The sequence below is a fragment of the Anoplopoma fimbria genome, chromosome 6, assembly GCF_027596085.1.
Source record: "Anoplopoma fimbria isolate UVic2021 breed Golden Eagle Sablefish chromosome 6, Afim_UVic_2022, whole genome shotgun sequence".
NCBI lineage: Eukaryota > Metazoa > Chordata > Actinopteri > Perciformes > Anoplopomatidae > Anoplopoma > Anoplopoma fimbria.
In genome coordinates, this window is record NC_072454.1 from 9,673,208 (window position 1) to 9,691,452 (window position 18,245).

At 40.6% G+C, this 18,245-nt stretch overlaps 1 protein-coding gene across 3 annotated transcripts; it reads left to right on the top strand.

Annotated features, from left to right (window-relative positions):
- Nucleotides 1–2,087: 2,087 nt before the first annotated feature.
- Nucleotides 2,088–17,415, top strand: LOC129092433 (phytanoyl-CoA hydroxylase-interacting protein-like). 3 transcript variants are annotated; one of them, XM_054600384.1, is made up of 6 exons: nt 2,088–2,531; nt 2,606–2,738; nt 10,738–10,934; nt 12,474–12,648; nt 13,704–13,821; nt 16,872–17,415. In XM_054600384.1, the coding sequence occupies exons 2-6, from the start codon at nt 2,633–2,635 to the stop codon at nt 17,413–17,415; spliced, it is 1,140 nt and encodes a 379-aa protein (XP_054456359.1). In that variant the 5' UTR covers nt 2,088–2,531; nt 2,606–2,632. The 3 variants fall into 3 exon arrangements, with proteins under 3 accessions (XP_054456359.1, XP_054456361.1, XP_054456358.1); XM_054600386.1 differs by having other exon boundaries at nt 2,609–2,738; XM_054600383.1 differs by having other exon boundaries at nt 2,088–2,738.
- Nucleotides 17,416–18,245: the final 830 nt, after the last annotated feature.

Sequence of the window (18,245 nt, forward strand, 5' to 3'; positions counted from 1 at the left end):
CCACGTGGCATCTGAGCTTTAAGCACAGCAGAGTGAGCAAAATCAGTGTGGACTGCCAATACAGGGCGCGCTATGACATCAATGTACTCAAACACGGAAATGCACACTGCGTCAGATCTAGAGTATCCAAAGAGCAATGTAGGAAAACTGACAGAAAGAAAAGAAGATTAGATGGTACAAGGGGAAGTGAATGTGAAGAGGGGGGAAAAAAAAAGGTAAAAGGGGGAGGGGATGAACTCGGCTGGGTGTGTGTTGCGCGGTACACAGTGTCGCTCTCCCTCGTCCTCCTGCAGCTCTACTGGAAACACTGACGCTAACGCATGATGACTCTCCCTTTAGGGGATACGGGTGGGTGGGGAGAGGGGTGGACGGTAGGATGAGAAGGAACCCTCCAGAATTGGTCGGCCTCATCCTTCACCTCCTCCTATCTTGTGCCAGATAAGCACAGCAGGCGGAGCTCGGACATGGGGAAGGGAAGGGAGACAGGGTGACTAAGAGAAATGGATGATGCCGTGCATGACAATGAGCTTTTTTTTTTTTTTTATTTCACTTGGTGTGCAATTAGCTGAGCTCTAGTTGTTTTTGTTTATGTTTTTCATGACTGCCAATAGACTTTTGACGAACATACTCACTGCTTTATGTCATTATAGTAAAAACAGTCATTTAAGCAGATGCTGTGTTAATCTGTGGATACCAGTGCAAAGCTCTTTAGTGGGCTAATCAAGCCATCTTAGACAGCAGGGAGGCAGTTGGTAAGACATGCATATAGTAAACATGAGAAGCCTCATGTTCTATATAGTAACTGTTTGTTTCAAATGTGAGATATTTTCATCTGTTGATACTGAATCTAGCAGCATCTCCTCCTCAGACACAGATGGCTCTGCGTTTGCAGGGAGTGATCTGCATGCTGACCTTCACTTCTAATTAGTTGTTTTTCCTACACAGGAATTTTGTGCCAGATGCAACATTGCCCTCAAATATGAGTGTGGAATAAATGCAGGCACTTCAGTGGTGTGTTTAATATGTTCCCTACTGAATCTGACTGCCACAGCGATTATGAGCTTACCACGATTTTAATTCGCCTGCCCGCTATATCCCCCTTTTTTTTTTAAAATCCTCCAATGTGCATGAGATTGTTCAGCTACTACTTTACTGAGGGCTATCTAAAAATGAGAAATTGGAGTATAAAAATGGTCACGTCTTTCTCTTTGCTGTTGTGTAATGCTCCCTCTCCCTCCTTCTCTGTACTTACTCCAGAGACGATTGAGATGCTGCTGTGTCAGTGTGCCTCACTGAGAGTTGGCTTAGGGTGGCTTCCCTCCCATAAAATCTCAGTGTAGCTTACAGTGCGGCAGTTTCGAACAGCATGACTCAGGAGTGCCACAGGCGCAGCTGCAGAATTGGTTGTCCGTTGAATAGATAAACACTCTGCCTCCTCAGGGCGCCGTGTGTAACACCGAGAGAGGCTACAACAAACAGAAAGTGACACATCGCCTCAGTGATGCTCCCATCTGAATGGAGAAGAAAGAGAATGCACATGACTCCATGATGACCAGAAATGACTTCAGCATGCGCAATGGTGTTATAAGAGATGACTGCAGCTCTAAGTGTGTTTAGCTCAAATTTGCCCGTGCACTTGACCTTTCATGCATAGGCAATCCTGTTTCTGGGAGCCACTGATAAAGAGGGTGTAGTAGGGGGAGATAATTATGAACACAAACACACCCAGCAGCCAAGCATGAAGCATGGGTATTCTGGCTATGTCCTGACAGGCCTTTGCATTGCATTATGTGTCATTAAAATGCAAGAGGGGTCGTCTATAAGATGAGAAAGCTTCATTCGGTTCATTCATTACGTCCAGTAATATGTCAGAGTCCCCAAGCTCATTACTGTCTGGTCCATTTGCACCTGCGCTCCTGCGACAGAGGGCATCTCACCAAATAAGGACATGTGAGGGACCATTGTTGCGATGACGTTGAACGTGAAATAGGGAAGAAACTGGAGTGTGTGTGTGTGTGTGTGTGTGTGTGTGTGTGTGTGTGTGTGTGTGTGTGTGTGTGTGTGTGTGTGTGTGTGTGTGTGTGTGTAGGGTTTTCTTTAGATGGGGAAACACCGGGCTAATCTGGTTACATAAGAAGACATTCACATTTTGCAGAACGTCTCTGCACTAATCCACTGAAGTGTTCATGCTCAGCTGTCCCGCGGCAGGAGTAACACACAGGGGCACACGCGCATACTTGTGGCTCTGAAGGCACAGGGCGCGCTTGCATGCACGTGGGGCGTATGAAATAAAAAAAAAATAAAAAAAAATTAGGCACAGACAGATATCTCGGAGCGCCACACACGTACACGTATCTCTCTGCAGAAGCTGCCACATGCCTCACGTTGCCAAAAAAAAAACCCGAGCTCTCGTCTTGCGCTGTTTGCGCCCGTGACGACGCCGCTGACGCGCCACTAGCCGCACCGCCCGGGAGGAGACGGAGGGGAGAGGAGTGAGCGACGGAGCGAGCAGAGGGACTGACCGGGAGCCGGTGCTTGTTTCTTGCTTTTCTTTTCTCCTGCAAATTCCCATTGACGATATTTTAACGGCACATTCCCTCTCCAGCAGCATCACCCGGGCTCTTCTGCAGAGATGGAGGTACCAGGCTTGGCGCACAGCATCACCAGTCCACTGAGTCCCTGCGAGGGGATGATCAAGGACCTGAGCTTGGACGCCTTACAGCTATGCGAGCGAGATGGTGAGGAGACATTGATCTGCTTCTTCACCTGGGTGTTTGTGCATAATGTTGGTGCACTGGGCTCTGTTGTTAATTTCAGAACAGCTGGAATGCAAACAGTCTGTTTTGTCATTGGTTTTAGCTGCATGTACCCTTATTGTGTGTGTGTGTGTGTGTGTGTGTGTGTGTGTGTGTGTGTGTGTGTGTGTGTGTGTGTGTGTGTGTGTGTGTGTGTGTGTGTGTGTGTGAAAGGAGTATCCTAGGAGCTGGTTGCTCCACCAGTTCCCTTGATTGAGGGATGGTGCGTGTGTAGAATAACTGAGTGTCTTAACAGCTGCAACAAGGTTTTGTTCATTCATAAGAGAAAGGACTCCTTAAAAGAAATAATGCAAACTGGACATGCACAGGTGAGGGAGCAGTGTTAAGTGATGAGTTTTCTTTATTCCAGCACCATAGACATGGACAGAGACCGGCAGCCACCCCGCCTTTAACCGCTGCTGCTTCTCTTTATCTCAGGGAGTTCCCCATATTCAATGTATCTACACCCAGTGTTTCACATCCCTCTACATTTTTTCTGATAACAACAAATGTGTTTTATCTTGTATAAATCCCATCCGGAACTTCTGTAAAAGTCACCCCTGCGTTTTCATTTATAATTCATCTCATCCAGCTGCACCCCTGCTGGATAGTCTGGTTGTCTTCTCCAAATTCAAAAGTTTTTGGGGATAAATGCCATCAAACGAATAGTTGATTTGTATTATATCGTATATAAGAGATCATCTTTAAACAGGTCTTATAATGAGCAGTTTTTTTCATGAGCAGGCTGAACCCTGATGTGAATTTAATGGTGGGGAGCAGAAAAAAAGCAAGTCATCATCAGGAGAGAATGAGAGGCTCAAACATGGCTGCACCCACGTGTGTGCACAGGCGGCTCAGCCCTGCACGCACATCAGTGCAATTACACACAACTGATTACACGTCTGATGCATCCACTTTTAATTAAGATTGTAGATTAAGTCACATACAGCAATGAAATGAGATCACACCTTTTCACAGCTCAGTGGACTTAATTGGGGGGTTTTTCTAGCTATACCAGAATTTTTTTTTGTAAATCTGTATTTGGATTGGCCAGTTAGTGACTGGTGGAGTCAATGATGTGCATCTTCCTTGAGCCTCCAAAGGACCCCCAGCATCTGAACACAGTGCAGTCATTGTAACACACATCCTCAGTTTCTCATCCGCCAAAGCTGCTGCCCATAATGTAATACAGCAGGATGCAGTTTATATCCTCTTAGTGCTTTGTTGGCCTGATTCTAAAGCTGTAATTTTAATAATGGTATATAGGCTCTGGCTGGACTTCTCGGATGGATCATGTGCCAGCTTTTTGCTTCTTATGCTGCAAGTTTACTGGTATTTGCAGCACAACAGCCACTTTCCTATTTATCAAGTGGATTACCCAGTTTAAATAGTGTGTCTGTGTCCTTGAGACACCCACGTACTCTCTGTTTATGGAGCAACATGGTAACAATGTTGCACATTATGCAGGACAATTGGTGGTTGTTGTATTAGGAGAGTAGTTTCTAGAATAGTGATGTTAATTTCTGTTGAGAATCCTTTGTGGTGTTGTTTGGATTGTATAAGTGTCTTTGTTACTTTTTTTTGTTGTTATCATTTACTCCTGAATTTTGATGTAGCAGTTTCTCTCTTAAAATGACCTCCAGATGTTCTGTCTAGTTGACACTTCCCCCTGCCACACCCCATGTAGATGACTGCATTGCCCACTTTTAGCATTCTTGGAAATGGACTGTTTTTATTATTATCTGGTCAATGCGTATGTTTTCCCAAGGACGGTGTTCATTTCAGTTCCTCATAGCTTTCTAAATTTATCTCCTAAAGCCATTAATATTTAATTGTCAGCATGAGAGGCTTATGTGCCTATGCTGACCTAGCAAATGGAAGTGCATGCAGCTTCAGTGCGCCTACTGTCTGTAGGAGAGAGCTCTCTCACACACTCAAACACACTGAGGACTGTTTGAGCTTTTCAATGGACAAAAGCAGTGGTGGGATACAAGTTGTCTTTGTGTGTCCCCTGTGTTAGAGGGGGTGCTGCAGCCTTTAATGACTCCTTTTATGGAATTGTGACATAAATAAGTGTGAGGTAGTGAATGTTTTGCTATAAGTGATGAGTTGTAGTAAATTTACACAAGTCTCTGCAGCTGGTGAAGTGCCTCTATGATGTTATAGGGGTTACAAATTTGCCACCAACCTCTGCAAGGTGGACTCTTGACGCCCATTTTGATTTTATATCCACAGTTAATGCGTACTTACAGTTTTGTGTACTATGAAATACACACTGCATGTTTTGCCGGGCCTTTGTGTCGTCCCCGCTGACATAATTAACTTGTCATGATTGATGGCTGCCATTCATGCAACCAAGTACTGTGTCTGCACAGCCTTAAATGTCTCTGCCTGAAATACTGCTGCTCTAGCCGTGATAACCTCTGTCTGGAAGTGTGTGTGCCCATGATAGACAGACAGATAGACGGAAAGATGGGGAAACCATCTCCTAAATGTACCTTAACTCCACCAGTTACTGCGTCAAGTTGAAGAAAAGCTCCCTCATTGTCGAACCTGCCAGTTCCTCGACAATGGCATTGTTTTCTCCAATGCAGTGCCGAAACATTTGAACAAAAGGATTTACTTTTCAAAACCCTGAGAAGAAGTATTGCAAGATTGCAAAGGCAGTGGGAGACATGATTCTGAAGGGGCAAAATGTGCCGCATTTCAGACATTTTCATTTCATTTTTTTAGTCACAGCAATGTGGCTCTTTGGAAGGCAATGTTACCACTTCGGTTCAGACTGAAATCACTTTTAAACATGGTTGCTAGCTTATCCAATATGTCCCAACATGATACAACAGCAGGTTGGCCTTATGACGTACAGGATTGTCTGAGTAAGCTAGCCTTTTAGTTTTGCCAATGATCAGTGTGAGCAGTTGTGTACCATGACTGTGTTGGCAAGAGTTACAGGTGCATATTATGCAGCCACTTATCGGCTGGATAATATATTCACTCGCAACTGACTCTACTGTGCTACATAGTTCTGACCACTGTTTGAGAGTGATTGCCGAGCAGTCGGGCCCTCACAATCCGCTTAAAACATTCACGCTAATTTTTTTCAGTGCCTGACTTGCTGCCATTATGTAAAATCCTTCTATACAAGATTCTATTCAAGCTTTTTACTGCCAAAAAAAACATAATCAATGATGACTCATTCTGGTTTTGGAAAGGTTTAGAAAAAACGGATCCGTCCTCCCTGAAGGTCTTCTGTCTTTAATTAATTTGTAAGAATTGGGATGGGTCGATTCTGCGCCTGAGAGTCTAATTTATCTCTAAAGGTTGTGTTATTAAGGTGTCTTTACCGGGTTTTTTTTTTCTTTGCTTGTCAGGGGCTTATTGATGTGTAAAAGGTGGAACACATTCTGTGTAAGCCTGCATTGTTTATGCTCCACCTCAGTCTAGCCTGTGCATTGAGAGGAACAAAGGGGTGATTTCCAAAAGGCCTGCGAACATCGATGTCTAGTGAGAGTCTGTTGCCCTGCTCATGTCTACAGTTCAATTTTAGACCCAACACTGCATCTTAAAAAGTAGGAGGCTCAACGTCTACCATAATCCACCAACAAAACTCAACGTCAACCTTGACCAAAAGTTTTGAAATGAAGGAGAGCAAACTTTCAAATGGAGCACAATAGTCTCACACGATAGACACTTTTTATCACCAACCACCACTGAGAGAGAATACATTTACATTATGCAGGTGGGCTGAATGGAAATCAAATCAATTTCTCCTAACCGGTAAAGAGTGATAACAAGTAATTCCCAGTATCTAGCCAGGTGTGACTGAAACAAATCCAACCACAGAGAACCATTAGGATGGCTCTGCCTATGCACGTTAACAAGATTTGTATTGATCTTTCTGCATCTTTTGCTATTCTGCACTGTGGTGTTTGACTGCACACCGAACCCAAAACCCAATAGGGGCCATTTGATAGGGCTTAGCAGATTTTTCATCGTTTGAAATGTAATTATTTTGCTACAGGGCAGATACTTGTATGTCCTGCATTCTGGTGCACTAATAAAGCATGTATCCTGTGTCATCTTGAACCCCCTGTACATGTGTGCCCAGCATGTGTAATCACTGCTCCTAAGTCAGTTTTGCTTGTACATGATGAGGCAATCCTCCACCTCCTGCACAGCAGTATGATACAGTGCAATAAATAAAAAGACAGTTCATTAAAATATAATGGCTTCCATGGTAAAATCATGACTCAGCTAAACGAATATAAGCTACAGTAGCAACACTAGCGACTAGCGAGAGCTGATGTACAATACTAGCCCATAAATTAAAGTCAGGCTGAGGGTTTAGGCCTCCCGTGTGAGATTGTAAAGGGTTTGACTTTCCCTTACCGCCTGACCTTCAGCCCGCTTATTTTTCCCCTCTTCCATCTTTCATCTTGCGTTGTGAGTCCCAGAGGATTCGATGCAGCTTAGCACTGTGCGGGAGAATATACATGCAGGCAAGAGTGTCTGGTTCACATTGTGTTCAGAAGTGTATTTGGATTCATATTTAGAGCCAACAAGATTTAGGTAATTCTATACATTAATTTGGTCGTTTGTGTTGGTATGTTTGCTCTATAAAGTTTGTTAGTGATTCATGTTTTATATATTTTTTGCCTTATTTTAAAACATTCAGAGCAGTGAACAGTGGTGGTTGCAGAATTGTTCTGTCTGTCTCATGAGCATTTCCTTTGATTTTTGCCCAGTGAACCTTTAAGCTTTCAGAGCTCGTTTTCCCTGATAACATGACTTTTAGCCTGACTGCGTAGCCTTAAGACCATTATGTAAGCAGTATCTGACTGCATTTGTAAATCTCCGCTGTGTCAGTGCAATGCTTCCATTTGCAGGTTAATTAGTGGAGCATTAGAGAGAACAGGAGCTAAATCAGCACTGTGTAGCCACAAGGGGAAGGGAGGGCAGAGGCCTGCATGGGGTCTCCTTACAGAGTTTGTAAGGGAAACATCAGTGTTGTTGGCATAAAACATTTTAAGGACAAGGAAGTTACTATTCGTCAGGCGCAGCGCACCAACGGAGTTAGCAGGTTTTTCATCTTTTATGTTTGATTTGGATGCACCAATATTGAATTCTGTGCCGACACTGACTCAAATAGCCATACTGGGTATTTTGACAAGGGGGCCGATCTATTCATTATGTTTGTATACTGTATACATTAAATACTGGAATTTAATTCCTTTTTAAGTTTTGACCAGTTTGTTGCGGCTTAAAAAAAGTTACATGCTTGAAATGTAATTATTATATTTTTTTACCAAGTTGCTGGTGCATTATTTATTATTTTAATAATGAATAATTTATTAAATTTGTATCTATACTTATTTGTTACATTTTGTTTTAGAAGATTCAAAAAACAATGTTTAAATCAAGCCTCATGTACCATTTAGGCATACGTTTAATAATTAAACACTGGTAATATTCTGTATCGGCTGTTATTCAAAGGCCAGGTATCGTTGCTGAGAAAGTCCGATTGGTGCATCCTTAGTGTTTGTTTTTGTTAAGTGTTTATACTGTGTTATATACTGATAGTGAGAATTTGGGATAGAATGAGTGACATGTTTTATGATCTATAATCAAAGATAAATGCTTGTGATGATTCAATAGGCTTCTGGTTGCTGTCTGATTTCCCCAGTATAAAAACATTCAACAAACACCTATGCATAATGTCCACATTAAAAATACACTTGCATGGTCTGTTACTCATCATTAGAGTAAGAACTCTTCAATTTTTGAGAACTTGCTAATTAAATGGCAATATTTCACTTCTTTTGAGTGTATTTTTTCTCTCTGATGCAGATGTCACAGAATGACTACAACACTTTTTGTTTGTTTGTTAAAGGTCAGCAATTGGAAGTCTCCAGTGGGATGTTACAGTGCTGACATCACTGTCTGGTCTGTGCTGACTTGCTAAAGCTGACGGAGGTTTGCTCCGTCATGTCTGCTCTCAGTCTGAGCCAAACTTATCTGCTCAGCAGGGTTTAAATTTAATAAGATGGACTTTAAATGTGGACCAGCAGCAGGAGACGAGATGCTTTCTATATCAAAGCACAGAGGTTTAGGAATGCCCGCTTTAGGTATGAGAGGGCTGAGGATGTAACTGCTGGCCTGTTTACATATTTACACACACAGGAATCCCCTTCCACAAGTAACCACTAAAGTTTAGTGTATGCCATGTGCAGTAAGTCCATGGTTTAATACAAGGAATTACTATAGTGTGAAGATTTATATAAAAAAAAATCCAAAAGAATTGTCTGTTCATCACTGAAAGTGCATGATATATACAGATATGGTATGGTCCAAGCACGTAACAATTGGAAGTCTTTCTTTCAGTTGCTGTGTTGAGCAAATGTGATTTTTGGTATTCAGTTAGTTGTGATTAGGAACTAGGGATAAGGACAAAAATAAGTGTGGGGTCTTGTCAGATCTGGTGGTAAAGAACACACATGTATCTCTTTACAATGTTATTTTTAGACAGTCAAGTCATGATTTGAACACATGCAATCTTTCTAGTAATTACCTTCTAGTTTCCTAAAATGAATCAACCTACAAAGGGTTCGCTGTTGGAGTTTTGTGTGGAGGCGAGACAGAAGAGACCAAACAGCACAATTACGGGATAACTCTTTTAGGCCGCCCTCTCTCAGTTGATGAGTGGAGATGGATGTTCCATGCTCCGCTGCTTCCGCCATTGTTAACTCACTATAGAGTCCAGTCCTGTTGTGCATTACTCGCCGAATTCTTGTATTACACTCACTCTCATGTTTAGACCCCAGAGTACGCACAGAAAACCCATTGTTGCTTTGCCAAGTGGGCGTCGCCGAGTCTGTTGCAAAGTCTATATTCATCTTAATTCCACAAAGCTCTCATTCAACCCTGTTTTGACATTTAAACTGGCCTCAGTTTAAACTTCGGGGTGTAGTCTAGGCTTTTGCTTGATGTTGTGATACAAGCTCAGAGAAATGTGAGATTTAAAAAAAAATGTATTTGATGGAAAACTATGTTACAATGGCCTTTCTAAATAATATGCCAAGAAAGAAAAATAAATTATCCAACTTAATTGAATGGCTGAAGGTCTATGACATTCAGCAGCATTTGAAATGGTATTACTGCAGGCTCGTGTATTTCCTGCAGTATGGAAGCTGAGGTTTCTTTTTAAATCGTACCGCTGATTATAAATGGATTCATCTCTTCTGAGAGGAGATTAAATCACCAACATCTGAAATATTTAATGCCACGTATGTTCTGGAAAGCAGATGTGTGTGTGTGTGTGTGTGTGTGTGTGTGTGTGTGTGTGTGTGTGTGTGTGTGTGTGTGTGTGTGTGTGTGTGTGTGTGTGTGTGTGTGTGTGTGTGTGTGTGTGTGTGTGTGTGTGTGTGTGTGTGTGTGTGTGTGTTGAGGGGATGATGTGTTTCCATGGCAGGCTGATGTGTTTCCATGGCAACATATATGGTAGTCCGTGATGCTGGCAGTCCGTTCTGGGTGTGTGTGTGTGTGTGTGTGTGTGTGTGTGCGCGTGTGTGATAGATATACTACTGTTTGCGCTGTCTGTAAAATAATTACTGAGAAACTGCAGTAGTATGGAGTTAGACAAAAGGAAACAAAATATGTTTCTTAGGGCTGTATGAAGCTGTATTAATATTCAAAAGGTACGCATTGCTGATTTAATAAGGCCTGCAGGACAATATAACGTGATTTACAATCATTGACAAATGTCTCACAGCACTTGAGGTGTTACGAGCAATGATTCAAAACTGATATTGTATCAATTTTACATAATGTATACAGATGTGAACAGCAAAATATGAACCATATCATTTTATTTTGGTATATTTTGTTGTTCCATTAGACATTAAATGTATCAGCATTGCTTATTGTTTTTCTTTTTACTACACAGGAAGTAAATCCCAGGATGGCACCATCTCTGAGTTGGAGGAGCTCCCTGTTCCTCAGAACATCAAGATCAGCAACATCACCTGTGACTCCTTCAAGATCTGCTGGGACATGGAGCCGCGCAGCAAGGAGCGCATCACACACTACTTCATTGACCTGAACAAGAAGGAGAACAAAAACTCAAACAAGTTCAAACATAAGGTAATGCTTGAATCAGCGCAGATGAACATCTCTTAAAGGTAACACTGGAGAGATGACTCAACAATAGGCCTCTCGTTGTTTTCCCACTGCATAGAATTTGCTGCGTTTCATGAATACAAAAGAAATGTGTCAAGAATAGGTTGTTTTGTGCTACAAAATATGAGCATATAGAAAAACCTAGAACAAAACCTTACACCAAAAGTAATTCGTTGTACAATTTTCCTGGAGGTCTTTTTTCTAAACTTTGTAAGCTGTAGAACATTTTGTTCATGAAGACCCTGTTGATCTCCACATATATACGTATGTGTATTTAAAAAACATACAGTACCAGTTAAAAGTTTGGACACACCTTCTCATTCAACTACTTTGAAGAATCTAAAATATAAAACATATTCTGGTTTGTTGAGCATTTGTTTGTTTACCACATAATTCCATATGTGTTCCTTCATAGTTTGGATGTCTTCAATATTAATCTACAATGTAGAAAAAATTTAAATAGAGAAAAACCATTGAATGAGAAGGTGTGTCCAAACTTTTGACTCGTACTGTATGTATATGGGTTTTTTTTTGAATTTTATATACTCTACAGTATAATCCAATTTAGTGTTTCTAGGTAATGTACATCTATAAGTAATGCAAATTAGGAGAAAACCAGGTTTCTTTTTTAAATTAAAGGTGTCTCTCAGTGTTCAATTGCATGTTCTTGATGTACAATCTCAATTTATGTAACTTATACTGTAAGTTGCTGTGTCTCCTTAATGCGCTGGCAGTGAATGAGATTTGTCCTTTCAAGGCTATAACTGTAAAATCATCTTCGTGGTTGCGACGCTACAAGCATCTGGAGGTATGATCGTCCTTGACTTGTGAAACCTAAAACGATTGATTTGAAGCTGAATCGATAACACAGGTGCACCATATTTCCTCAAGATAACGTTTCTTTTCATGCTTGAGGCAAAAAGACTCGCATCAAGGTTTTTCTTCTTTTTTTTTTCAAAAGACTCCCCAGTAAGCCGTCGCTACGAGCACCAAAAGGCTAATACCGCTCACACGGCTCAGAGTCATTTTACCTGCAGCAGGGCAACTGCAGCTCCTTCAGTGGACAGTCAGACAATCTTACAGACTTATTTCATCAGCCTCCTTCCTCTTCCTCCTGCAGTCTTTTCCTGGGTGCTGTGTAGCTGAGAGTTTCTCGTCTTCCTAGCGTTTGACCCCCCCAATACTAGTATTTTTTTATTTTGGTGTGCAGCAACAGTGTTGGTGGCTGAATGGACTGACTGTTGCTAGGCAGGGGCTCCTGGTCCAATCAATGAGCTGCTAAGGCCCACTAGGACTTGGGGAGGGGGGGGTAAATAGTGTACATACATAAACAAAAGGGCAGCGACCGGACACTTACATGAAATGTGTGCATGTGTATGTTTACAAGCATGTGTCTGCAAATCCCTGCTTGTGGCAGACAGAAAAAACCATAACTGGAGTATCTCTTCCTGACCAATGTTCTGTCATCTTTTACTCACTTTTTCCATCCTTTTGTCCCTCCAGGATGTCCCTACCAAGCTGGTAGCCAAGGCAGTGCCCCTGCCCATGACGGTTCGAGGCCACTGGTTCCTGAGCCCACGCACAGAGTACACCGTGGCTGTCCAGACGGCATCAAAACAGACTGACGGGGACTACGCCATCTCCGAGTGGAGCGAGATCATCGAGTTCTGCACTGCTGGTGAGTAAAATGCAGCTTACTGTACCATGACGCATTTTTAGGATTTTTGACATCGGTGCTGCCTTTGATTTCTTTTTTTGCCAATGTTTGAGCTGCACTACTGAGGTAATGGGATAGAGCACAGTATGAGGGAGCGAAGGGAAGGATGGATGGATGGAGAGATGGAGGAGGGGGGGTGAGGTAAAAGAAGGATTAAAGGAAGGAGGGGAGCTGTACTGTATATATTCTGATGCAGAGGTCACCAAGTTCAACATTGCTGGCTAGTGGCTTAGAGTGGGGGAGGGGAACGGGTGCTAAGGAGCACCAGTTTGAGAGGGGAGGAAGGAGAACCACCAGGGGAAGATTGTTTATGATTAAGGTGTAGTAAGATACATTTATAGAGAATGCTTTATACTGTTGTTGATCCTCTACATCTCACACAGGCAATAGATGCTGCTGCTCAGACCTTCCATTCCTGTAAAATCCTCAGTTGAATTGTTGAACTAGCATGTATTCAGTTATGTCTAACCGTCAACAGAACTAGCCTTGATTTAAAAAATATAGGCTTATGACCTAAAAAAGAAAAGAAAAAGATTGCTGAATGCACAGCAGGTACTTCTCAGAAATGTGATTGACATTAATAATCTTTTTAATAGTCTTCTTTCATTTTTGCTCATGGTTCTTTATCGTTGCATGAAAGAGAAAGCAATTTTCTTCAAATTGTCCTTGTCAGTGTGTTCAAGTGCTTGTAGGAAAATTGGAAGGGAAAAAAGAGCCTCGATCATTATGAACTTTATTATATTCTTTGGAGTAAATCCACAACCTTTTGGCATTCCTGCTAACATGGTGGTGAGTAAAAGGAGACTATTGTTACAAGATTCTGCTAAGTCACTGAATATGAAGAAGGGAAGATATCAGGGTCATTGAGAACACATGCACAGTTCATTTTCTAGGGCACAGAGTCACTCCTGTTCATTATAATTACATTTCTACTAATGACATTTGTACTCTGGTTTATGATCTCCCTGATGGCAGCAAAGTCATTTTCACTGTGATGTGTTGTGTCTGTTTCCCAGATTATTCCACAGTGCATCTAAACCAGCTGATGGAAAAGGCTGAGGTCATTGCCGGCCGGATGCTGCCTTTCACTGTCTTCTACAGGAACCAGAATAAAGAGTACTTTGACAATGCCAGGTAGGCATCCCACACTTGATATTACTGAGAAGTAGTGTATGTTTTCTATAGTTTCATTTTGACCTTTTCTTTCATTTTCAATTAAAATTACCAGCTGTTAAAATGTTCACATGCTATATTAATATGGCCTCTTAGCTAAGGTTGTGCTGTATTAAGTTTTAATATAGTGCTGTAAAGGAATTCTGTGATGATGATAGTTGTTATGTCCGGCTCGTGGGCCTCTGAGGCCATCACAAAATTAATTATTGATAGTGAGAAAGTTGCATCCATCCTAGGACTTTATACAATTTTCATGTATCACCGCAGCTTTTGCAAACACCATGATGACCATGTCATTTTGGGCTTATGTATTGCCATCTGCTTGTAGCTAAGAAAAATACTATATTATGAATAATTTTTTGACCTTTTTCATGACATTTTTATGTCCTACTATACTACAACATTTACATGACACTCTATACTGAGACATTTTTATGATATTTTTATCACATGGGATACTATGACATTTTTAATGACTTTTTTACAAATGCATTACTGCGAATATTTTTTACATTTTTATGACATAATATATACTACGACATTTTTTCTACATTTCTAAGGCAAACGACAATAAGATATTTTTACAACATATTATACTATGACATTTTATATTTCATTTTTTTTTTTCATTTCATTTTTTTATGACCTACTATACTATTTCTTACGACAATTTTTACAACATACTGTACGATGACTTTTTTGTGACTCACTGTAATATAACTTTTTTACAACATACTATACTATGACATTTTATCTTTATGGCATACTATACTGTGACATTTTTTTTAATGACATTATTTTCGACACACTATTTATAATATGACATTTTTATCACATTATATACTGACCTTTTGAAGTCATTTTCACGACACACTATACTATGACATTTTTCATGCCATACTATCCTATTTTTATGACTTTTTTACGATATACTATATACTATGACGTGTGTTTGAAAATGTTACGGCATACTATGACATTTTAAGACAATTTTTATCACATAATATACTATGACATTTTTTCACGTTATACTTTTGTATGACATTTTTTAAAATACAATATGATATTTTTTACGGCATACTATACTATGACATTTTTATGACAATTTTTATGACATACTAGAATGTGACATTTTTTCTGACAGTTTTTCTGACATACTATACTATGACATTTTTCATGTCATTTTTACAACATACTATACTATGACATTTTTTACAATTTTTACAACATACTGTACTATGACATTTTTTACGACATACTTTTGTATGACTTTTTTTATATACTATACGATGACATTTTTATGACAATTTTATCACATACTATACTATGACAACTTTATCACAATTTATACAACATACTCTACTATGACATTTCTTTTCATCTTTATTGCATAATATCCTTTGACATATCTTATGACATTTTTTGACATTTTTATGGCATACTTTACTATGATATTTATCATGAAATTCTTTACAACATACTTTACTTTGGCATTTTACATGCTATACTATGCTTTTAAATAACCAATTTTATGTCATTTTCATGGCCAACTATATTATGACATTTTTCATGACATTTTTTCGACATGGTATATACTATGATGCGTTTTTGACACAAAATATTTAAAGATTTTTCTATGACCTACTATACACTCTTTTTGACACTTCTATGGCATACTATACTATGACATTTTTGATGATTTTTCTTAGGACACACTATACTGTGACATTTTTACAACATACTATACTATGACTGACACTTCTATGGCATACTATACTATCACATTTTTAATGACATAATATTCTAATTTTATGGCATACTATATACTATGACATTTTTCATGATTTTTTTATGACATATTATACAATGCCTTTGTCTGATATTTTCTTGATATATTTTTCGACAAACTGTCCTACAACATTTTTATCAAATACTATATTATGACATTTGTTGTTTACATTTTTTAGGACAAAATATACTATGACTTTTTCAGCGGCACACTACGACCATACTATATGCATTTTTTATAACATTTTCAACGACATACGAGAGAACATAGAAAAGTGTTACAGTTTGGGGAGAGAAGGAATATCTCTGTAGTAGCTGGGTTTTTTTCTGAAGCATTGTTCAGTTATAATGTATACTGGATTGTGTCTAGTTTGATGCAAGTGTTTTTTTCCCCCAATTCCTACCAAGGCGTACTCCTGTGATAGTTGTGTCTTTTCTCCACATATTTCACTCCATGCGCTTCGCCTCACAAAGCACATTGTGACTGTACTAAAGCCTCAGCTTGTGGGCACTGTTGCTTGAGCTTAACATCATGACATCATCTGGATAGACTTCTCCCTTTTTACTGTCTTACATCTGCTACAATGTAGTTCTTCCGTTAAACTGCACCATCGTGTGGGGAATAACAGTACTGACATTACCATTTAATGAGGCCTGAGACCCGACTAATTCGATAATGCCTATAACAAAGCATCAATCGCGGATATAATGGCAACCCCTGGAGCGATAGCGGTGTAATTACAATTCATAATTGGAGCTTCGGAGCTCAGATTTACTCCGTGGGAAAAAAATATGCAGCTGCCACAGAATCGGTCTTTGAATGTCCATCTATTAATTTGTTTTCTGAAAGCTGCTTGTGTTTGCTAGCAGTTTGTCATAATGATGAAGAAATGTTTTTCAGTTGAGCAATGTTCTTTCACTTGGTTTTTGTGAGACAAACTGGACTTGGCTAATGTCATTACTGTTCTAGAAAAATTGAAACTAGATATTTTCCAGTCAGTTCACTCTTGTTTATTGTGTCAGTCTCTGGCTGGATCTTACACATTTAATCAGCTTAGTCATAATATCTCAAACTGATGTCCCAGCTTTCTGCCATTTCCAAAATAACTTTGATCCGCTTAGGGGTAACACAAACACTGCAGATCAAAACAATGTTCAGATTTGTTACCGATTGTGTTCTGTTTTAGTCAAAGCCAATTTCTTTCTTATCTACTAAACTCCAGGGAGGCGCAGGAGAACCGGATGCTGCAGGCAGTGAAAGACAACAGTGGCAGCCACGGCTCACCTATCAGTGGCAAGCTGGAGGGCATTTACTTCTGCTGCAACACGGAGTTCAACACAGGCAAGCCTCCGCAGGACTCCCCTTACGGCCGCCACCGCTTTGAGGTCCGGGCTGACACACTCTTCAACCCCGACTCCAACCTTTACTTCGGAGACTTCTACTGCATGTACACAGCCTACCACTATGTTATTTTGGTCCTGGCGCCAAAGGGCTCCACGGGAGACGAGTTCTGTAAGCAGAGGCTTCCTGTGCTAGACATCACCAACAACCGTTTCCTTACATGCAAGCAGGATGAAAAGGGCGATGGCGGTCTGGTGTTTCACCACGCCCAGGACGTCATCCTGGAGGTGATCTACACGGAGCCCGTAGACCTGGCGTTAGGCACGGTGGCTGAGATCAGCGGGCACCAGCTCATGAGCATGTCCACAGTAAATGCCAAGAAAGACCCGAGCTGCAAGACCTGCAACATCAGTGTGGGCCGCTAAGAAAAGGCCGATTTTTGAAGGAGAGGCGTGGTGGGGGAGGGGGACTAGCGGTGACTGACCTCTAAACACACACAGTAAGTCCACATGTACTGATGAAGCAGACCGACACATGCATGAAGCAGCAGATTTAGTAGGCTACCAGATATGCACACCAACATATCTCTGACACAGCTCTGTACTCTGAAGAGACCATCAATCCCAAAGAAGAGAAGAAGGGTACGCACTCTGACACCTGCACCTTCGTTTCCTCATCCGAAAAAGGATCACCCTCAAAAAGATATACCACGTAAGGGACCACCAACAACACGGATCCATCCATCCCGCAAGTCAAATATGGCCTAATGACTAAACCCTTTAACTTTATTAACAAACATGGGCTGCTTCTATTCAATTTCCTGTTGATATCTTTAAACACTTGTCCTATATTTTGTTAATGACCTTTGCCTTGTTATTATTGATATGCTCATGATTGAGTGTCCACAGTTTGTGTGGACAATCATTTTGTTGTTTCCGATTACTTTTGACTGTCGTTTCAGAAATGTTTTCTTCTCATTCCGCAGTAGACAGTTTCTCCTCCCACTAGTGGCACAGACTGGTACTACAATTTTCTAGGGCTGCAGCATCGATGGTCATCTTTCGTTATACCAAAGGTATTAAAAACCAGACTTGAGACCTCTGTAGAATCTTAACAGTACTAATGCAACAGCCTCTCAGATGTGTATTCACCAAGTCTTTGATGAACACCTGTGACCTACTCGTTAACCTTTAAAAAAAAAAAAAAGCATGATGCAGCATGAGTATGAAAGCTGTAAGTACCTCTACCACAGCAA